The sequence below is a fragment of the Protopterus annectens genome, chromosome 8.part0 (assembly GCF_019279795.1).
Source record: "Protopterus annectens isolate FY-2018-M chromosome 8.part0, PAN1.0, whole genome shotgun sequence".
Lineage (NCBI taxonomy): Eukaryota > Metazoa > Chordata > Ceratodontiformes > Protopteridae > Protopterus > Protopterus annectens.
This window is the reverse complement of record NC_056741.1, coordinates 1,070,066,679-1,070,089,943: the sequence shown is the minus strand read 5'-3', so window position 1 is coordinate 1,070,089,943 and position 23,265 is coordinate 1,070,066,679. Positions and strand designations below refer to the sequence as shown.

The 23,265-nt window shown below is 42.6% G+C and overlaps 1 protein-coding gene across 1 annotated transcript in view; it reads right to left on the bottom strand.

The window, feature by feature from the left end:
• The window catches only part of ETHE1 (ETHE1 persulfide dioxygenase), a 249,102-nt gene that overhangs the window by 169,017 nt on the left and 56,820 nt on the right, over window positions 1-23,265 (bottom strand). The window contains exons 2-4 of the mRNA XM_044080537.1: window positions 16,704-16,848; window positions 14,427-14,434; window positions 11,585-11,627 (exon numbers count right to left, since the gene is read on the bottom strand). Coding sequence (XP_043936472.1) covers window positions 11,585-11,627; window positions 14,427-14,434; window positions 16,704-16,848 — 196 coding nt within the window. The remainder of the gene's footprint in view (window positions 1-11,584; window positions 11,628-14,426; window positions 14,435-16,703; window positions 16,849-23,265) is intronic.

Below are 23,265 nucleotides of genomic sequence, written 5' to 3'. Positions count from 1 at the left end.
TAGTGGTAAAGGTTGCTGCCTGTGTAATTGATTATTCTGATATTTCACCCGTCAGCTGCTTGGGTTTTCCTTATTACCTTCCTACTGCCTCCCTGTTTAGGCCCGTGTGCGAGCCGCACAGACGGAGCGCTCAAATGTGCACAGAGCTGCTTTTTCCTGGTTTAGCTTCCTTTTTCTTCCTGTAAGCACACCCGCTTACACTTTGTAAAGAGTGCCAGGGCAGGTTTAGCCACCCTAGTTGCTTTCAGGAGCAATCCCGAGCCACAGGTCTCCAACCATTTACAGTATGCCTAACAAACACACCCATGAATACCTATATCCTAGTCTGCACCCAGCTATTTATACTCTCTTTTTACCTCTGGGACCTGCTCACACCCTGGGAAAATCTAGAATTCACTATCCTTTTCCTCATTTGCATAGGATTGCTCAATGCATAGTTACATGTCCCACACTGTTTCCCTCCTTAGCAAACTATTACTCACTGGCTGTTGTTCTAAATTGCCACTGACTTGCATGTAGAATACTGATTTTAGTTGTAATGCTTATTTATTATCCCCCCACCCCGATCCCATTTACAGCTGCCGCTGCACTATGCTTTCATACAGGCTAGACTGTGTTAAAAAAAATTAAAAAAAAAAAAAAAAAGTTTTTAATAGTTTGCACACTAATGGCTCTTTACTTGACATTGGCATGCTCTCAATGATATGCAGCCTTATTTGAGCTGTCATACTCTCTGTTTAGACTGCAGAAATGTACCAGTTACTAACAGAGGACATTTCCGATCAGACTATCCTGCACAGACAGCCGTTAGCTTCATCACATACCAATTGTATTGGTTTTCACCCATAAAATGGAGGGTAATGGTGGCTATTATGGAGCCTGTCTGTACAGGATTAGTCTAAGAGTTCACGTAAACATTCCGGGAGCTTGTTCCTGGATCGCATGTCAGCCATATTGCCGAAATTAGCTCTTAGACTAATCCTGCACATTCTACAGGGCTTTGTAAATCCGGGGATTGTGTTGTTGTAATAAAAGGTGAACAATGATAAGTTATTATAAATGTGCGTAATACATTTTTTTCTCTTTCTTACACTTTACTGTATTGGTTTATCTATCCAAAATGTTTAGGAGCATTCTTCAGTTAGTTACGCAATTTTGTGTGAGATGAAACGACAGAAAGATTTGCAGATGTGAAACAAGGCAACACAAGAATGTAATAAGGCAATAAAAACTCTAAAATTATACAAATGTTATGTTTTTTAAATGACTGAATTCCAAAAGAAATGGGTCAGCACTGCAGACATCCATCACCAGGAACGTGCTGTCCAATACTATCATACCTGACACATTTGCCACAATGAGACAAAAAGATCATTCCATACAACTACCAGAAAAGACTGCTGAAAAGCTGAAAATCTACCTGAGGACATGTGCTAGAAAACTTACTGACCCCATTACACTATCAAAGAGATTCTTAAGAAGCCAAGTGTAGTTAAAACAACAAAGTTGTAGTACAGAGACCCTCTGTAGATGGTATTCAAACAGAATAAGACTATGTAGAAAGAAACTGTTTGGAAGCATCCATAGGAAAAAATTGTTATAGGCCAACATGTTTAAATATAACACTAATCACCCGATCGGGACAGAACAAGGGACAGAAAAAAAATGGAAAAAATAATACAGAACAACAGATTTTTTAAATCACTTTGGTGAAAAAATTTTTTTAAGGGGGACCTTAAAAAATAATTTAAGGAAATTTTTCCCCCAAAATTAAAACAATACATTTTTAATTTTTTAATTTTTTGAAAACCAATTTTAGGAAATAAAAAAAGGAAAGAGATTTAGAAAAAAGGGGAAACCAAAAAGAGGGGAAAGAAGAACTTTTTTTTAACCTTGGGAAGGGGGGCAATTTTTTGGACAAAAAAGGAAAATTTTTTTACAAAAGGAGGTCTTTTAAAAAAAAAAAGAGGAAACCCAACAAAGAAAGGGAAAAAAACCAAAAAAAAAAAAAAAAAAAAACCCAAATAACAAAATTTTTTTTCAAATTTTTTTTTTTTTTTTTCTTACAAAAAAAAAAACCCCAAAAAAAAAAAAATTTAAAAAAAACTTTTTTTTAAAAAAAAAAAAACCCAAAAAAAAAAAAAAAATTTTTTCCCTTCTCCCTTTCCCTTTTCTTTTCTTTTTTTTTCTTTCCTTTTTTTTCCCTTATTTTTTAAAAAAATTTTTCCCCAAAAAAAATAAAAATATTTCCCTTTTCTCATATATATACCCATATACCCCCCAAATTTTCCCAAAAAAAACCTTCTTTAAAAAAATCATAAATAAAAAACCCCCAAAAACCCCCAAAAAAAAAAAAAAGGAAAAAAAAAAAAAAAAAAAACCCACAAAAAAAAACCCCCCCCCCCAAAAAAACAAACCCCCTCCCCCCCACAACCCCCCCCCCCCCCACCCCCCCCCCCCCCAAAAAAAAAACAAAAAACCCCCCCGGGGAAAAAGGGGAAGGGGGGGCCCCACAACCCCCCCGGGGGGAAAAACCCCCAAAACCCCCTTTTTTTTTACCCAAAAAGGGGGGAAAAAAAGGAAAGGCCATATATATGGGGCCTTTTGGGGAAAGGGAAAAGAAAGAAAAAAGGGGGGGGGGGGGGGTTTGGGGGGGAAAAAGGAAGGAGGGGGGGGGGGGGAGGGGGGGGGGGGCTTGGGGGGGGGGGGGGGGGGGGGGGGGGGGGAGGGGGGGGGGGGGGGGGGGGGGGGGGAAAAAGAGGGGGGGGGGAGGGGTTATATGGGGGGGGGAAAGGAAGGGGGGGAAAGGGGGGGGGGGGGGGAGGGGGGGAAAAAGGGGGGGGAAAGGGGGGGGGTTTGTTTTATTTTTTTGGGGGGGGGGGGGGGGTTTGGGGGGGGGTTTACTTTATAAAATATAAATATATTTTTTAATAACACATAAAAATACAAAAAAATATATAAAAAAACCCCCCAAAAAAAAAATAATAATAAAATATAATATAAAACCCAAAATTTTTATAAAAAAAATAATAATAAACCCCTTCCGAAAAAAATAATAATAATAAACAAAAAAAAAAGAAAGAAGCAAAATAAAAAAATAAAAAAAAAAAAAAAAAACTAAATACACAATAATATATAAAATATAAAATATAAAAATATACACACACACACACACACAACAACACACACAACACAAAATAAAAAAAAAAAAATAATAAAAAAAAAAAAAAAGAAGGGGGAAAGGGGAAAAAAACCCCCCGGGGCGGGCAAGGGCGGGGAGACACCCCCCAAAAACACAAAACAAACCAAGAAAACAGACAAGAGGGGGGCAACAAAAAGGCAAAAACCAGAAAAACCAACAGAACCAAGCACCCAACAACACAAGGAGAAACCCCACCAAGACCCCACAGAGACCACAACCGAAAAAACACCCCACCCCCCCGGCCCCAAAAAACAAAAAGCAAACCCACACCACAACAGGAACCAACCCAAAACACAAAAGGACCCACAACCCACAACAAACCAGAAAGCAGAAAAAAAACCACACCACGGCCACCCCAACAACAAAAGCACAAAGGGAGCAAACAAAAGAAACGAATTTTTAAAGAAACACAAAGAAGGGGACACCCCCCGAAAAAAGGGGCTTCCACCCACGGAAAATTTGTTTTGTTTTTGTACAAAAGAGGCCTGGCAAACCTTCCTTCGGAAAAAGGTTGCAGTTCCCTTAATTCGGGGGTTTTTGGCCCCGGGTTTTTAGTTTTTAAAAATGCAGGGGTTTTGGGGAAAAATTTCCAAAAATTGGAATTTTGGAAAAAATTTTTAAAAAAAAATAAAAAAAAAAAAGAGAAAAAAATTATGGTTTTTAAAAATTAAGGGAAAGGGGGGGGAAAAGGAAGAAAGGGAATGAAAGAAAGGAATTTTAAGGGAAGAAAGTTAAATGGAAAGGAAAAAGGATAATGGGAAAGCCTTTTTTTGAAATGGGAAGGAATTGGGGGAAATAAAAAAAAGAAGGAAGGAGAATTAAAGGGGGGAAAAATAAAAGGAGGGGAAAATAGGAAGCTGCAATAACAAAAAAAGGAAAAAGGACAGGCAACTACTAAGCATTTCCCTAGAGCTACAGGCAACTACTAAGCATTTCCCTGCTTTTGTTAATATATGCAATGTTAGCTTTAACGTGTATCTATATCTCTTCAATGCTGCTGCTCTTTCAAAGTTGTCCACTGAACTCAAATGTTATCCCTGGGTCCAACATCACTCCCCTATCTCACAAGGAGTAGGCCCATGAATCCATCATGAGAAAAGGATGAAATTAAGGGAAAAAAATCCCCATCAGAATTGCTGACCTCAGTGAAACTGCAGACATCACAGCATGCAAATACAAAGCGCAACAGAAAGGCAGAAATTCTTGTTGTACAGATAAATTCAGTAAAGATACATTTGTGTAAGTAAACTTACCATAACACTAGATGTTCAAATGATCACTGCTGCAGTAGTCTTAGGATACAACAGCTAACCACCTTCCAAAGCTTCAGGGGACGTTCCACATGTCCAAACTGTCAGGCAGCTCGAGCTGTGCTGACTAAAAGGCAAGCTTGGGCCCGAAGCCCATATGAGCTTTCCTGATGCGACAGGGAGGCTGAGCCCTGAAATGACACAGCCAGGAACAAAAAATAAATAAATACATGTCAATACCCTGGCATAAAAAACCCACAAAAAAACAAGGATGGGGGTGGGGGTGGCGGTGGTTACTTCAGCAGTGATCATGCGAATATCTACCATTATTGTAAGGTTACTTATACAACTGTACTGTGTTCATCACACTGATCACTGCTGCAGTAGCTTTAGCTATATGCTTAGAATATGCCGTGAAACTGGAACTCAAGCTAACCAGGCTAGTTTGCAAAGGGGGTATGACCTGGTTCCTCTTTGCTAGTTCAAGAAACACACAACTTTGGTATTATCTGTAAACAAATTAAGGGGTCCCAGGGACCAAAGATGGTTCAGACAACAGAGTGCCTTGATCAAGGCAAGCATCTCCTGGACATTTATGTACTTGCATCTGTCCTTTGTGTCCCACATCCCCTGTACTTTTATCCCTCATGAAACTGCTAACTAAGCAAAGTATGAGGCGTCCATGGTGACTGTTTTGGAACATGGAGAGAGAAGGGGAGACCTGAAATTAAGGACAATTGTTGTCTCCACCAAATTACTTCTCTGACAAACCCGCACCACCAAATTACTTCTCTTCTGACAAACCCACACCACTGGGATTTGAAAAGATAAAGGGAGTTGATGCCGGAACAAGGAGATTTCAGATACCACTGTACCTTTTTCATATGGAGTCTCATGATACTCCTCAGCAAAATCCTGAGGTATTCCCTCACAGTGACTAAAGTCAGAGTGGAAAATCCTAGAAAGAGATCTAGATAAAGATCTAAGCTTTCCCGTGGAAGAAAAAATCTGAACTAAGGTATCTACTTGACATGCCAGTAACACAATCCTGTGTGAAGGAGTCAAGAAAGACTATTGAATGATCTACTGGAATTCCAGCTTTAAGAGCCCTCACAAAAGAGAGAGATGGATTCCAGACACTGACACTGCAAAGATAAGCAAGTCATCTAAATACAGGATTGTGGACACCCTGTAGCCTCCATTGAGCTGTAACTAGAGCTAAACATTTTGAGGACTATCCTTTGCACCAACAGTGTTTACAACGGGTAAGACAGAGAACTGATAAGATTTTGTGTGTCTGGCTCACATTAAGAAATGTCTGAAATCTGGATGAATAGGAATGAGATAAGCATCTTAAGTCTAGGTTACCAGGAAACTTGAATGAGGAAGAAGAGATTACATTTTGAATTCGGGCACTACCACAAACAGACTTAGGGAACAAAGATCCAGAACTAGTCTCCAAAGATTCTTTCTTTGGCACTAGGAACATTCTTTGAATTAAACCCCCTTTCTCACCTGGGAAGGGGGAATTGATCTAGTGCTCCCTGAAAATCATGTGATAAAAGAACAGGTGGAAAGAAAAAAGTCTGATCTGAAGGATAAGGAATGACCCCCTGGACAGGAAGAATTTCCTCCCATTGTCATCTGTAACGTTCATGAAGGATGAAGGATTTTCAGAACCCATTATCTTTTGCCAAAGAGAAAAAATGGGAGATTCAGCCTTTCTGGAAGAAAAAAAAATGGGCCAGGGTGGGAGGGGGTCACAAGGTCTCATAGTCAGACTTGGACAGTCCTTGGTTTTGGGAGGTTCAAAACTTCTCCGTACACATCTGTTTACCTGTATTTTGTTCAGCCTGTTTATTCTGCATTTTGCCAAAACTGGATAAGAAATAGAAAATCCCTTGGAAAAGTGGGAAGAAAAATCTTGACAGATTCCCTGGTTCAGGTTGGCTCTTTCATCACTCTTTTTGATCACCTCAGTAGCAGAGGGGCCAAACGTTAACTTTTCCTCATCGGAGAGGTTCTTATGCAGTCATGCAAGCTTCCTCAAAACAGGACCAGCTGCCACAGCCCTGTAAGTAGTATCAGTCATACACGCACACGATGCGCAGTGACCAGAGCAATAGAAGAAACTTAAGTTATTTAAAGCAAATTTTTCCTCACAAGAAGAAACTGCAAATAAAACATTCCTCATACTTTCACAATCTGCATAACAAATTAAACACATGAGCCTGACAAGTCAAAATTCTGAAAATAGAAGTTGCAGAAGTATCATTCTTCCCCATACCTAGCATTAATTTTCCCATCCTTATCAGAAAGAGTAGGATTAGAATTGACATGATGCTTAGCATCAGTGGGATCAAACGAGTTATAGCTGCTGGGTAAAAGATCTGTCTGCTTTAGAGGATGTGTTTTACTGCCTGCAATGTTCCCGATAGTCAAGACAGCTCCAATAAGACAAGTAGAAAGGAGAAAGTCTTTCAGAACTTTCAGTTTCAGCTTATTGATTTTTTTTTTTTTTTGCTTACGTCAAGGATGCATTAGAGATATAACGGGAGGTTGCAGTCAGGTGATCGATTCTATGACCATCAGTTTCTCCTCCAACTGCATCTCCGAGTGTAGTTTAGTGAAGGCGTTTTTGATGTATTTAAACTGAGAGTTCAACAGTTAAATGTATGTATGAAAGCTGAAGAGACTGGGTGTGACTGGAGAGACAGACTGCAAAACAACTCTAAGCCAGCACCATCTACTGCTACAATAAAGTAAAGTCAAAGATCAAAGTCGCACTGCAGACATCCATGGCTGAGTACAGTAGGGGTGCCAATGTGGGATTTGCAGTCTCCTTGCAAAAGCTTTTGGTTCTTTGGACTTTGCCCCTCTGGATCAAATCTTGCCAATCAAGAGTAAATCCCAGTGTACCACACACTCTTGTGTTTGATTGTTGCTTAAATAAAAATGACAGTTAGAGGTACTCACCATAACACTGGATCTGTAAACTAGAGTTCCCGCTACAGGAATTGGGACCAATACTCCAGATGTTAAGAATGTTCAGCACATACAACTTTCCAGGCTACAGAATTGTGTCCACAACTCCCATGAGGCACTGTTTGTAGAGAGATTCTAGATGTTTACGAGTGAGAAGTTAGAAGGGAGGGGGCAGAAGGTGAGATAGAGTACAGTTTATTCTCTACCTGTGCATCCAGCTGTATGGAGAGTACCCTTGCCTTTTATATTTGTTAACATAGCATTATGGCTGCAGGAATGTTTGCCAAAGAGTCTGCCACAGAGTCCACAAAAGTTTTTGGGCGACTATGGTTGGGAATATTTTGTTAATAACCATGGTAGACGCCACATTCAATTTGTAATGTTTGGCAAAAGTGTTCAGGGGCACCCAAGCAGCAGTTTTATAAACGTCATCTAAAGATGCATTATAGAAAAGAGCTGCAAATGTAGAGAAAGCTTTGTTGCAATCATGTGTTAAGATGACAAATATGTGCATGTTTTGTTTATGTAAACAAGCTTCTCACTGTAACTCTACCTGGCATCTGGCACAGATAGTGGCTAACAATGGTTTTGTACCAATGTGCAAGTGCATGTGTGTGTGTGTGTGTGTGTGTGTGTGTGTGTGTGTGTGTGTGTGTGTGTGTGTGTGGGGGCACAAGAGTGAGTGTGCGCGGGATCGCAAGATCAACCACTGACAGCAGCAGTGAAAAGGCTTGCATACCTCCGGATGTGCAGTATTATACACTTCATTAAAATCTGTAGCATTTGGCCTGCCTCATGCAGCTCACGAGCGAACACTTCATAAGTCAGTAAAGATCTACAGGACTAATTCACTGATGAGCAGGGCAACACAGTTTTTATTTATGTGCAGAGAATTGCTATGCTGAGTGGTCTGTAACTGTTTCTCGGAGACCTTGCTGTTCCTAGTTGTATAATTTAAGGTTCTAGGTTACAGATTTCGTTATTAATGTCACTTATTTTAAAAATGTTCATCTTTGGTTATTGTGCATTATAAACTCTTTTATATGTGCTACCTTATAAATAAAATTTAATCTTGTTTCATGTTCTCAAAGCATTATCTTGAGTAAAACTACCCTTAGAACTGAAATCTGCAACTCAGCCCAGCTTACCTAGTGTCCTTTCCTTTCTTGACATGCTGGTAATGTTACCCAAAAACTCCCTGTCTTGGCATCTCTGTACAGATTCCCTGATCCACCCTACCAACATTACATCTGCCTCTTTTGACAAGTTATTTGTACCATACGTCTACTCCTTTTTGCTGTTCACCTTGGCTTCATCTTCCCATGTCTATGTGTAAGCAAGAAAAAAATGCCTCATTGTTACGTGTTGTGTTCTCTCCTCTCTTCCTTGATAACACCGTTAAGCCTTTTGTGATTGAGTCGTAATCTACCAAAACTTTCTTCTCTCCTAGCACTGCTGTTCTACTCCTTCAGCTCTTGCACCTTGTCACTACTCTTTTCACTTGCAAACTAGAACTTTCTGGCTGTAAAACCCCTAGCACTCATCACTGTTTCAGTTACTTACATTTTTCCCTGTGCTATGCCCGATTCATTTCTAGCCTCTCCTGTATTCTGCATACAAGCCCGGCCTACAAATATCTAATTTTGGCTCCCATAAGACCTCAAAGACCTCCTTCATATTTACGTACACTCTTCCACCCCAATCATTCTCTCATCTATGTTCTGTATAGTTGCCATGGATTTCTTATTCCCTGTTCCCCATCATCCTTGTTTTTTTAATGTAACGTAGGCAATTTACTCAAGGGAAGTAGACACTGAATTTGTAGATGAACACTGAAATGCAAAGTTATTTGCCAGCCGCAACCTCTTCATTAATTATAGTTCTATTTAATGTGGAATTATTCAGATGACTTAATTCCGCAGAGATTGTGCATATTGACTGATACAAGAAGTTCAGAGCACAGACAGCTATGCTACGAAATAACACCCAAGGAAGGATTTAGAATTGTTCTTAACTTCAGATGTTAACCTGTGTTCATGGGCACCATTAGTTGACCCACTATGTTCACGGGCACCTTTTAGTTGACCCACTAATATTTTTCAAGTTTAGTCAGTCAATTTTCTTATACTTACAGCATTCATATGAGAACATTTTGACCAGCTGTATACTTTGAGTTGAGTTTTTTTTCATTCACACCACATTACTCAACTGACCAGACTGCACCCCCACCCCCCTTTTGCAGATTCCTGGAGGACTCCACGAACCGTATGATGGCAACTAAAGAAAAAAACATCGAAATGTAGAAGATGAACACTGTGAATTTAAAGCCAAATGGGAAGGAAATTATGCTTTTATGGAAAACTCTATGGGTCTTGCAAGACTCTACATTTGCAATGAATTATCCAATAACAAAAAATCAAATCTCGAATGTCACTTTTTAAAAAAGCATTGCACATTTGCAAGAGATATTCTTTTGAAGAAAAAAGGGGTGACAGAATAAAAGAAAAAAAATGCAACAATCCAAGTCAATATTCAGCAGCTGGATACAATCTTCAAGTAATAGGGCAAAGCAAGTTTTGCTGTTTCTCATGAAAGTGCAAAGCATAGAAAACTTCAGCAATTTTGGAATTTTTTGTCCGTTAGGGAAATCAACATCAATAAATTGGTATCCATCGCTACATATAGGATGGGTAAAAATAAAGGCTTTGTTACCCTCTTCAAACAAAGTGTGGAACACAACAACTTTTTTACGTTTAATTGTACTATTCGATTTCTCAAAGTTGTAAAGATGATGGATTTGGTAGTAAAAATAGTCAACTAAATAATGGCAAGAGGATTTTATCACTGACAGTTTTGTGCCCTTCCTGAAGAAAAACAGTTTATAAACTGACCTTCTTTTGCACAACAAAGTTTGTTGGTTATCCAGAGAGCAGTTTTGAAAACATTTCGCTTCATGCCTTGAACATATTGAAACATTTCAAGCCAAAAGGAATACAAATATCCACAGTTAAGTGAGGAAGAATGGTTACAGAAATTTTACTTTGCTATTGATACATCACAAACCACATGAATCAGAAGCAACAAGGTAGTGCTAACACTACAAATACACTTCTGGAAAAACAGTCCTTTCCTTTGAACAAGTACTACTGTTTGCAGAAAACATGAAAAGCAGAAATCGGTTTCATTTCAAAACTTTAAAAAAAAAAGTCTGGAAACTACTGGAATTGTCATTGATAGCAAGTTCTTTCTGGCAGCTATTGCAAAAATGCAGAATTCACTTACGGATTGTTTCAAGATTTCAGAAATGAAAAAAGTCCACTATTTCCTTCTTGACAAAACCACTTGTGGCGGATGTCAAATAAATTTTTTGCAGTTTCCAACAGCTGACAGAGCTCAGTTTGAACTACAACTAACAGACTTGAAAAGCAAAGATTTGTGGTCTTCTTTACAAGTGGAACTAAAAAACCTGGAAAGAAAAAAGGTGACAATCACAAATGGATAGAACTCAACTGTTGAAAGGAGGACCAACTGATTTTCGAAACATGAAATAACCTTCCATATTATTGTCAACTCACAACAGTAGCGTTTGGAATTCTGACGATTTTGAAAGCAAGCTAAGAAGTCAGCTTAATGAGGAAAGCCTTGAAGACTTCCAACTCCTCCGTGAACAGGAAACTGTGCAGAAATGCAGTGTCAAAAGCCCCATTACATGTTTTTCTGCAAGTACTTGAACTTTTAGTTATGTACTTACCATAACGATAGATGTATGTGATCCATCTCGCCTACATTCATAACTGATGGGCTTGGAGCCGAGAATCGGCTCCGACTTGGCTGATACACTAGCACAAAGTCTCTCATTGGCTGGGCCAACCCCCTTATCCCAGGATGCACCACGCCCAAACTCCCAGATCTTGTTTGCCCCACAACAACTCACTCACATGTGCCACTCCAACTGTACAATAGTGTTTCCTCCAGATCCAATAGGTATGGGGAAGAAGGGCGGGTACGTAAGAATGTAGGCGAGATGGATCACATACATCTATTGTTATGGTAAGTACATAACTAAAAGATGTAATGCGATCCTATCTCGCCTACATTCATAACTGATGGGACAGCGTCCCTAGCACCTAGATCCTGGGAGGCTCACTGGAAAACACTCCTGAGCACTGTGGAACCAAAGGACGCCCGACCTCTACAGGCCACGTCCAGTTTATAATGAGAAATAAAAGTATGTGGAGAAGCCCAAGTGGCCGCTGCACATATCTCATCCACCGACAGTTCTGAGAAGGCCACTGAAGTTGCCATAGCCCTAGTAGAATGCGCTCTAACTGGAAATGGAAGGTCCCTTCCTGTTGATGCATAAATAAATGAAACACAATCCCTAATCCACCTAGCAATAGAGGTCTTAGTTACTGCTTTGCCAATCCTGTTATCTGCAAAGGCCACAAACAACTGGTCTGATTTCCTCTGCTGCTGTGTCCTATCCAAGTAAAATCTCAGTTGTCTATGCACATCCAACTGATGAAGTCTGTATTCTGCCTTGTTGGAAAATTTTGGAAAAAAAACTGGTAGCTCTATAGATTGCTGCAGACAGAGCAGAAGAAACCTTCGGAAGAAATTACAGGTTTAGTCTTAGAGATACTCTATCCTTGTGAAAGATCAGTTAAGGGGGCTTAACAGAGAGGGCTTGAAGCTCCAAAACTCTTCTGGCTGAAGTAATAGCTACCAAGAAGGCAGTCTTCCAAGATAAGAACTTTTGCTCACAAGTGGCCCCTGGCTTGAAGGGATGAGATGTCAAGGCTCCTAAAACTACATTCAAATCCCATGGCAAAACAGGTTGCGACACCGGGGGGCGAAGCAACCAAGCTCCCTTAAGAAAGGCCTTACACAACTTATGACTTATGAGTGAAGGCTCAAAGACAACATGATAATTAGAAATCGCTGCCAATTGGACTTTAAGCATGGAGACAGCAGAACCCTGTCTAAAAAGAGTTGCCAGAAAATCAAATACTGCGGACACCGGGGCTGTCAGGGGGTCAAGGTTGTGCTGCTGGGCCAAAATGGCAAACCTTTTCCATTTATTAGAATATATCTCCTTAGTGGAAGCTCTGTGAGAAGACAGAATCCGGACCACCTCAGGCGAAAGGATATGCTGTCTGACTAAGGTCGGAAGTGGAGCAGCCAAGCAGTTAGCTTGAGAGTTCGCAGTGATGGATGGGCCTGACCTGACTGAAGAGTCAGGTAGTCTGGAACTGGGTCCAGAATCCAAGGATCCTTCACTGCATACTTCCAAAGGAAAGGAAACCAAACTTGGCGGGGCCAGTGTGGTGCGGTCAAAATCATGTTGCTTCCCAAGCAGATCACCTTCTGAGTCACCTTTGGCAGTAGTGGGACCGGAGGGAAGGTGTAGAGCAGACCGGAGGGCCAATTGTGGACTAGAGCGTCCCTAGGTGACTCCCCCTGGGGAGTAATCAGGGAGAAGAAATTGCTGCACTTCACATTCCAGGGGCTGGCGAGAAGGTCGCAACAGGGAAACCCCCACTTGGAGAAGATCCGAGCTGCTACTTGGTCGTTCAGGGACCACTTGTGAGGCATCAGAGTAACTCTGCTCAGCCTGTCTGCTATAACATTGGACTTCCCCGGAATGTGCGTTGCCACTAGAAATCTCTGGGAAGTGATCGCCCAGTTCCAAACTCTCATGGCTTCTCTGCAAAGAGGATAAGACCTGGTTCCTCCCTGCTTGTTCAGGTACCATACTACCGCCATATTGTCTGAGAAGATTGCGATGGTACCCTTGGGAAGAGAGCTGTGAAGTGCCTGCAACGCTAGAAGCACTGCCCTCATTTCCAGGACATTGATATGTAAGTGGGTTTCGTGATCCTGCCACGTGCCTTGAACCGTCCTGTCCAGATAATGCCCCCACCCTATCTGGGAGGCGTCCGTGGTCACTGTGGCAATGGGGGAGGGGGGGCAGAAGAGTACCCCTGGTTCAGGTTGGAGGAGAGGAGCCACCAACGAAGATCTCGCCAGCAGGTTTCTGTAATGAGAATCAGGTAGGACAAGGGCAGATCTTGGTACGACCACTGGGTTGACAGGAGCCATTGGAGAATTTGCATGTGCAATCTTGCCAGAGGGACCAGAAGAATGGCAGCCGTCATCGACCCCAAAAGCTGAAGGACCATCCTGGCTGGGGCTTTGCTTTTGGGTAGTAAGGCTAGGACTTGGTCCTGTAGTATCTTTATCCTCTCTGTTGGAAGGAATGCTCGCATCTCGACAGAGTCTAGCTCTGCGTCTATAAAGGCAACATGCTGTGATGGCAGCAATACAGACTTTTCCCAGTTGAATGTAATTCCTAATAGATGTCCCAATTCGATGGTAGCACTCACGGCTTGTATAAGAAGATGCCTGGTGGGGGCGGTGAGGAGCCAGTCGTCTAGATACGAAAACACCTGGAATCCCAGATGTCTCAGGTGAGCAGTCACCACTGCCAGACATTTGGTAAACACCCTGGGGGCTGTGGTGAGACCAAAGGGCAGGGCTCGGAACTGGAAGTGACTGGCTCTTAGGCGGAAGCGTAAATGTATCCTGGATGCCCTGTTTAGCTTGATGTGATAATAGGCATCCTTGAGATCGATGGAGCACATCCATACTCCTTTTCCAGCAATGGGAAAATGGATTGCAACGTGACCATCCGGAACTTGGACTTCTTTACGAAGCGGTTTAGGTGGCCGAGGTCCAGAATGGGTTTCAAGTCCCCTGTTCTTTTCGGCACCAAAAATAACTTTGAGTAAGTTCCTAATCCGGTCTGGTCTGCGGGGACTGGCTGGATGACTCCCTTTCCGAGCAGCTTTGCGACTTCTATGGCTGCTTGATCCCGTTGACTGGGTGGCACGTCCGGGATTTTCCTTGACAGTGGAGGGGACGGATAAAGGGAATGATGTAATCTCCGGCAATGATACGAAGCACCCACTGATCCTGAGTGATGGAACCCCAGGCCCTTGGATGCGTCGAGAATCGACTCCCATCTGGCTCCGGAGACGCACAGTCAAGCAGTCCCTCAGGGACGCTGGAAGGAGGAACTACGAAAGGATTTGTGGTCTCCTGAGTTGCGGGGGCCTCCGCCACCTCTGGGGCGACGTCTTCCAGAATAACCCCCCCTTCTGCCTCTAGGGGGGTGTCACTCTGATGGGCAGGGAAAGACTTTTGGGACTTTCTGAACCACATCTTTCCTCCCCTCTGAGCCTTGGGATAAGGTCTCGAGGGAAGCGAAAAACGGGCCCCAACGGCAGACAAAGTCTTACCCTCCTGCTCACATCTAGTGAGTGTGTCTTTCACCTTGGGTCCAAACAGAGAGGACCCATCGAATGGAGAGTCACTGAAGGAAGACTTGAACGCCTTCGCAAAGTGACACAAGCGCATCCAGGCTCGAACTCGCTGCCCTACCCACCCCTTCGGCTGTATACGATATGAGCCTCATTAACGAGTTAACAATGGACGTGTACACAACTGGGCGTTGACAGACTGCGTCAACGCCTCAGGCACGTTACCCGACAGGGTATCTCCCAACTCCTTTATGAGATCCCTTTGGAGCCTCGTAAAATGACATAAATAATTCAGCGACCGCAGGGTAAAGGTCGCTGACATCAGGGTACACTTCCCGTACCTATCTATGCTCCTGGACTCCTTGTTAGGAGGATGGATAGAAGTAGATGCCTCTGCCACATCTTGCTGGGTGGCAGACGCCACCACCATAGCATCAACCAGAACTCCCTTGGTTAGAAACTCCTTGCCAGAGGGTGCGGATAAAAACTTGTTGGGGCAAGAAGGAACTGGCTCCACAGAATCAGGGTGTTCCCACACCCTTTGACAAATAATGTCCAGTAACTCATCAAAGGGTGGAGACACCCAGGAGGTGGAGGGTTGGGCTCCGAAGGCCTTGAGGAAGAAAGACTCCTCCGCGGAAGGGGTTTTGGATGGCCAGTCACCCCTCTGTCTCAAGATCTCCAGGATATCGGAGAACGAGACATCGTCAGAGGAAGACTTAGGGGACCCCTCCGCATCATCGAGGTCAGTGTCCGAGGTGACAGACTCATCTGGGGAATCTATGCGCTTCCTCTTGCACAATTTTTTCCTGGGGGGCTCCTCAGGTACAAACTCTGAAGGCTCCTCGGAAAAAAGGGGACCACACAAGGAGGAATCCTCAGGCCTAGGAGCCGCGCTGTCCGAAGACAGGGGGGCACAAGAAGCTCTAGCCACCGTGTCTAGGGAAGGAGTCGCAGATTCAGGTGAAGTCACTAGAGACTTGGCCAGCGCGCTCCTCATAGCCTTGAAGGTGGGCCCACCAGAATCTGAGGAGAGGCCCGCCCCCGAGACCATGACCGGTGTCGGGGTTCCCCTAGCCGAGGCGCCAAGAGGGAGACTAGAGGCTGAAACCAGAAGCCCCGACGAATCCCTCTCGGGCCCAGCTGAGGACACCCGAGAACCAAAACCTCTGGAAGGCACAGAAAGAGTTGGAGCTGAAGACGGTGCCAACAGACTAGCAGTGGGTCTCGGGACCGACTCAAGGACTTCACCCGACTCTACGAACTCAGACGATACCAAGGTTGTCGGAGGAGGAAGAAACGGTATCGAAGGGGCTGGCTTTGGGGCAGACTGGGCCAGAGCCGAAAATAATTTGGATAAGACAGGTGACTGGAGGAGCCTCTGGACCACCCTATCTACATCAAAGTCTGAAAGCCTGGTGGACCTGGAGGAAACAGAAGGGGGCCGAGAGACTTTTCCTATCGGCTCCGAAACGAGGCTTGGAGGCCGGCTCCAAAAGGATCGGGGCCGAAGCAGACTCGACCAGAACCAAGACCCCTTTCGGCGCCGACGGTTTAGGAGCCGACGAAACCGACCCCAGAGCAGAAACACTCTTCAGCGGCTCCGCGACCAATGGATTCTCTGGTTCCGTCTTGGCTGGAGTGCAACTTCCTTTGCAGAGTCTGCATGTCCTCCCTTCATTCGTGTGGGTTTTCTCCTGGTACTCCGGTTTCCTCCTATGTTATAAAGACATGCATCTGTAGCGTTTCTCCCCAGGCCTCTGCTGAAAATTTGCTTCATTCCAAGTTGGACTTTTCTGGTTAAGAAATGTTAAATTAAAAAAATAAAATAAAAATAAAATACCTCGAAAGAAATAAACCTTGACTGTTATACTTTAAAACACTGTACTGCATAACGGGGGTTTGGAAAGACTTTCTATGCAAATGTTTAACTGCATAAGATACCTGCAAATTTAAGCTGAAGTCCTAGCTCGTTAATGAGTTTTACATCCCGATTTGCAGTTTCCAAAACAGGATCAATCAGAACAGCTTCTTTGGTCTCTGCATCACCCAGTAGGTATGTGTAGGTACAGCTTACGGGCTCGAACAGCTGAAAGAAAAAGAATAGGTCAATGATGCTCAGTCACTTACCAAGTTCAGTAAATAAGATAATACCTAGGTACGTGAATTTCAGCATCACGTGTACTTCAGCTGCTAATAATCACAGCGATCAGTGATTTCTATACAAGCAGTTTCCACAAAGCTACAGGCAACTACTAAGCATTTCCCTAGAGCTACAGGCAACTACTAAGCATTTCCCTGCTTTTGTTAATATATGCAATGTTAGCTTTAACGTGTATCTATATCTCTTCAATGCTGCTGCTCTTTCAAAGTTGTCCACTGAACTCAAATGTTATCCCTGGGTCCAACATCACTCCCCTATCTCACTGAGGAGTAGAGCCCATGAATCCATCTCCTTCGAAAAAGGATTAAATTCGCGGGAAAAAAAATCCCATCAGAATTAAGCTGGTACTCGAAAGTGAAACTGCAGACATCACAGCATGCAAATACAAAGCTTCAACAGAAAAGGCAGAAATTCTTGTTGTACAGATAAATTCATAGTGAAGATACATTTGTGTAAGTAAACTTACCATAACACTAGATGTTCAGGCAGTCACTGCTGCAGTAGTCTTGGGATACAACAGCTAACCTCAACACTGCTTCCCCAACGCTTCAGGGGACGTTCCACATGTCCAAACTGTCAGGCAGCTCGAAGCTGTGCTGACCTGCAAAGTGGCTTCGGGGCCCCGGGGGCCCATATGCGAGGCTTCTTCCTGATGCGACAGGGGAGGCTGAGCCCTGAAACCACACACAGCCAGGAACAAAAGAAATAAATAAATACATGTCAATACCCTGGCATAAAAAAAACCCACAAAAAAACAAGGATAGGGTGGGGGTAAAGCGGGTGGTTACTTCAGCAGTGATCAAGTGCGGGCCTTCTGAAACCATTATTGTAAGGTTATACTTATACTAACTGTACTGTGTTCTTCATCACGCACTGATCACTTGCTCACACAGTAGCTTTTAGCTATATGTCTTAGAATATGCCATGAAACTGGATCTCAAGCTAACCAGGCTAGTTTGCAAAGGGGGTATGACTACGGGTTCCTCTTTGCTAGTTCAAGCGCCACCACAACTTTGGTATTATCTGTAAATAAATTAAAAGGGTCCCAGAGGACCAAAGATGGCTTCTGCACAACAGAGTGCCTTGATCAAGGCAAGCATGTCTCAGACATTTATGTACTTGCATCTGTCGCTTTGTGTCCCACATCCCCTGTACTTTTATCCCTCATGAAACTGCTAACTAAGCAAAGTATGAGGCGTCCATGGTGACTGACTGTTTTGGAACATGGAGAGAGAAGGGGAGACCTGAAATTAAGGACAATTGTGGTCTCCACCAAATGGGGTACTTTCTGACAAACCCGCAGACTACCAAATTTTCTTCTGACAGGTACCCACACCACTGGGATTTGAAAAGATAAAGGGAGTTGATGCCGGAACAAAGAGATTTCAGATACCACTGTACCTTTTTCATATGGAGTCTCATGATACTCCTCAGCAAAATCCTGAGGTATTCCCTCACAGTGACTAAAGTCAGAGTGGGAAAATCCTAGAAAGAGATCACAGATAAAGATCTAAAGCTTTCCCGTGGAAGAAAAAAAATCTGAACTAAGGTGCTATCTACTTGGACGTGCCAGTAACACAATCATAATGTGTGAAGGAGTCAAGAAAGACTATTGAATGATCTACTGGGTTTCCTAAGCTTTAAGAGCCCTCACAAAAGAGAGAGATGGATTCCCAGACACTGACACTGCAAAGATAAACAAGTCATCTAAGCCCATACAGGATTGTGGACACCTAGCTGTAGCCTCCATTGAGCTGTAACTAAGGAAAGCTAAGCACATTTTTGAGGACCATCCTTTGCACAAACAGTGTTTCACAACCGGGTAAGACAGAGAACTGATAAGATTTTGTGTGTCTGGCTCACATTAAGAAATGTCTGAAATCTGGATGAATAGGAATAGGGGCCAGCATCTGCATAAGTCTGGGTTACCAGGAAACTTGAATGAGGAAGAAGAGATTAGCATTTTTGAATTCGGCACTACCACGAAACAGACTTAGGGAACAAAAAGATCCAGAACTGAGTCTCCAAAGATTCTTTCTTTGGCAAGTACTGGGAACATTCTTTGAATTAAACTCCCTTTCTCACCTGGGAAGAGGGAATTGATCTAGATGCTCCCTGAAAAATCCATGTGATAAAAAGAACAGGTGGAAAGAAAGAAAAAAGTCTGATCTGAAGGATAAGGAATGACCCTAGACAGGAAGAATTTCTCCCATTGTCATCTGTAACGTTCATGGCGAAAGGATGAAGGATTTTCAGAACCCATTATCTGTTGCCAAAGAGAAAAAAATGGGAGATTCAGCCTTTCTGGAAAGAAAAAAATGGGCCAGGAGTGGGAGGGGGTCACAAGGTCTCATAGTCAGACTTGGACAGTCCTTGGTTTTGGGAGGTTCAAAACTTCTCCTGCATTTTTCATCTGCTTCCTGTATTTCTGTTCAGCCTGTTTATTCCTGCATTTTGCCAAAACTGGATAAGAAATAGAAAATCCCTTGAAAAAGTTTGAGGGAAGAAAAAATCTTGAGAGATTCCCCTGGTTCAGAGTTGGCTCTTTCATCACTCTTTTTGATCTACCTCAGTAGCAGAGGGGCCAATGGCGTTAACTTTTCCTCATCGGAGAGGTTCTTATGCAGTCATGCAAGTTTCCTCAAGAGCCACAGGACCCTCCAGCTGCCACAGCCCTGTAAGTAGTATCAGTCATACCGCTACCACGGTCTTACTGCGGTGAAAACCAGAGCAATAGAAGAAACTTAAGTTATTTAAAGCAAATTTTTCCTCACAAGAAGAAACTGCAAATAAAACATTCCTCATACTTTCACACAATCTGCATAACAAATTAAACACATGAGCCTGACAAGGTCAAAATTCTGAAAAATGAAGTTGCAGAAGTATCATTCTTCCCCACATACCTAGCATTAATTTTCCCCATCCTTATCAAGAAGTTATAGGATTAGGAATTGACATGACGCTTGAACGCATCAGTGGGTAAATCAAACGAGAGTTATAGCTTTGCTGGAGTAAAAAGATCTGTCTGCTTTTAGAGGATGTATGTTTTTACTATACCAATGTTCCCCGGATAGTCAAGACAGCTCCAATGAAGACAAGTAGAAAGGAAAAGTCTTTCAGAACTTTCAGTTTCAAAGCTTATTGATTTATTTTTTTTGCTAAGCCGTCAAGGATCATTAGAGATATAGACTTACGAGAGAGGTTTGCGTGTCAGGTATTCGATTCTATGACCATCAGTTTCTCCTCCAACTGCATCTCCGAAAGTGTGGAGTTTAGTGAAGGCGTACGCGGATGTATTTAAACTGAGAGTTCAACAGTTAAATGTATGTATGAGAAGCTGAAGAAGAATCGGGTGCAGACTGGAGAGACAGGCTGCAAAACAACTCTAAGCCAGCAGCACCATCTACTGCTACAACAAAGTAAAGTCAAAGATCAAAGTCGCACTGCAGAACATCCATGGCTGAGTACAGTAGGGGTGCCAATGTGGGATTTGCAGTCTCCTTCTGCAAAAGCTTTTTGGTTCTTTGGACTTTGCCCCTCTGGATCAAATGTACCCAATCAAGAGTAAATTCCAGTGTACCACACACTCTTGTGTTTGATTGTTGCCAAAATAAAAAATGACAGTTAGAGGTGCCTCACCATAACACTGGATCTGTAAAGCTGAGTTCCCCTACAGGAATTGGGACCAATACTCCAGATGTTAAGAATGTTTAAAGCACATACAACTTTCCAGGCTACAGAATTGTGTCCACAACTCCCATGAGGCACTGTTTGTAGAGAGATTCTAGATGTTTCACGAAAGTGAGAAGTTAGGAAGGAGGGGGCAGGAAGGTGAGATAGAGTACAAAGTTTATTCTCTTACCTGGCCATCCAGCCTGGCCATGAGAAGTACCCTTGCCTTTTATATGTTGTTAACATAAAGCATTATGGCTGCAGGAATGTTTGCCAAAGAGTCTGCCACAGAGTCCACAAAAGTTTTGGGCGACTATGGTTGGGAATATTTTGTTAATAACTCGCTGGTAGGCGCGCCACATTCAATTTGCTAATGTTGTACGGCAAAAGTGTTCAGGGGGCACCCAAGCAGTTAAAGTGTTTTATTAAAACGTCATCTAAAGATGCATTATAGAAAAGAGCTGCAAATGTAGAGAAAGCTTTTATGTTGCAATCATGTGTGTTAAGATGACGAAATATGTGCCGTAATGTTTTGTTTATGTAAAACAAGCTTCTCACTGCTAACTCTTACCTGGCATCTGGCGCAGATGATAGTGGCTACACAATGGTTTTGTACCAATGTGCAGAGATGCATGTGTGTGTGTGTGTGTGTGTGTGTGTGTGTGTGTGTGTGTGTGTGTGTGTGTGTGTGTGTGGGGGAAGGCACAAGAGCAGGCGTGCGCTGAGATTCCGCATAAGTTATTCTGACTTACTGACAGCAGCAGTGTGAAAGGCTTACATACCTCCGGATGTGCAGTATTATGACACTTCATTAAAATCTGCCAGCATTTCAGCGCACTGCCTCATGCAGCTCACGCAGCCTTGAACTACTTCATGCAAGTCAGTAAAAGATCTACAGGACTAATTCACTGATGAGCAGACGCAACAGTTTTTATTTATGTGCAGAGGAATTGCTATGCTGAGTGGTCTGTAACTGTTTCTCGGAGACGCTTGCTGTTCCTAAAGGTTGTTCATAATTTAAGGTTCTAGGTTACAGATTTCGCCATTAATGTCTCACTTATTTTAAAAATGTTCATCTTTGGTTATTAGTGCATTATAAACTCTTTTATATGTGCGCTACCTTATAATATAAAATTTAATCTTGTTTCATGTTTTCAAAAGCATTATCTTGAGTAAAACTACCCTTAGAACTGAAATCTGCAACTCAATGCCCAGCTTTCACCTAGTCATCCTTTTCCTTTCTTGACATTAACTGAGTACAATGTTACTTAAAAAAACTCCCACTATTCTTGGCATCTCCTGTACAGATTCCCTGATCCACCCTACCAACATTACATCTGCCTCTTTTGACAGAGTTATTTTGTACCATACAAATCTTTACTCTCCTTTTTAGCAATGTTCACCTTGGCTTCATCTTCCCATGTCTATGTGTAAGCAAGAAAAAAAATACTGCCTCATTGTGCCACGAGTATTTGTGTTCTACTCTCCTCTGCTCTTCCCTTTGATAACACCACGTTAAGTAGTTTCCTTTTGTGATTGAGAGTCATAATCTACCAAAACTTTCTTCCTCTCCTAGCACTGCTTTGTTCTTAATCTCCTTCAGCTCTTGCACCTTGTCAATACTACTCTTTTCACTTGCAAACTAGAACTTTTCTGGCTGTAAAACCCCTAGCACTTTTTCCATCACTGTTTCAGTTACTTACATTTTTCCCTGTGCTTTATGCCCTCGATTCATTTCTATAGCCTCTCCTGTATTCTGCACATACAAGCCCGCATTACAAATATCTAATTTTGGCTCCCATAAGACCCTCAAAGACCTCCTCCTTCATATTCTGTTACACTCTTCCACCCCAATCACCTCTCTCATCTATCATTTCTGTATAGTTGCCATGGATTTCTTATTCTAGTGTTCCCCATCATCATCTTATTTTTAATGTAACAGTCAGGCAATTTTACTCAAGGGAAGTAGACACTGAGATTTGTAGATGAACACTGGAAATGCAAAGTTATGCCTGGTTGGGGCCAGCACAACCTCTTCTTATGTAATTATAGTTCTATTCCCCAATGTAAGAATTATTCAAAGATGACTTAATTCAACAGAGATTGTGCATATTGACTGATACAAGAAGTTCAGAGCACACGCAGACAGCTATGCTACCTAAATAACATGTCTCCAGGAAAGGATGTCAGAATTGTTCTTAACTTCAGATGTTGGCACCTGTGTTCATGGGCGGCACCATTAGTTGACTCCACTATGTTCACGGGCACACTTTTAGTTGACCCACTAGTATTTTCAAGTTTAGTCAGTCAATTTTCTTCAGTTCAGCAGCATTCATATGAGAACATTTTTGACCAGCACAATGCATACTTTGAGTTGAGTTTTTTTTTCATTCCCACACCACATGTACTCAACTGACCAGACTGCACCCCACCCCCTTTGCCAGATTCCTGGAGTGACTCACCTGAACTTGCAGTATGAGTGGCAACTAAAGAAAAAAACATCGAAATGCTAGAAGATGAACACTGTGAATTTGCAAAGCCAAATGGGAAGGAAATTATGCTTTTATGGAGAAACTCTATGGGTCTTTGCAGACTCTACATTTGCAATGAATTATCCAATAACAAAAATCAAATCTCGAATGTCACTTTTTAAAAAGCATTGCACATTTG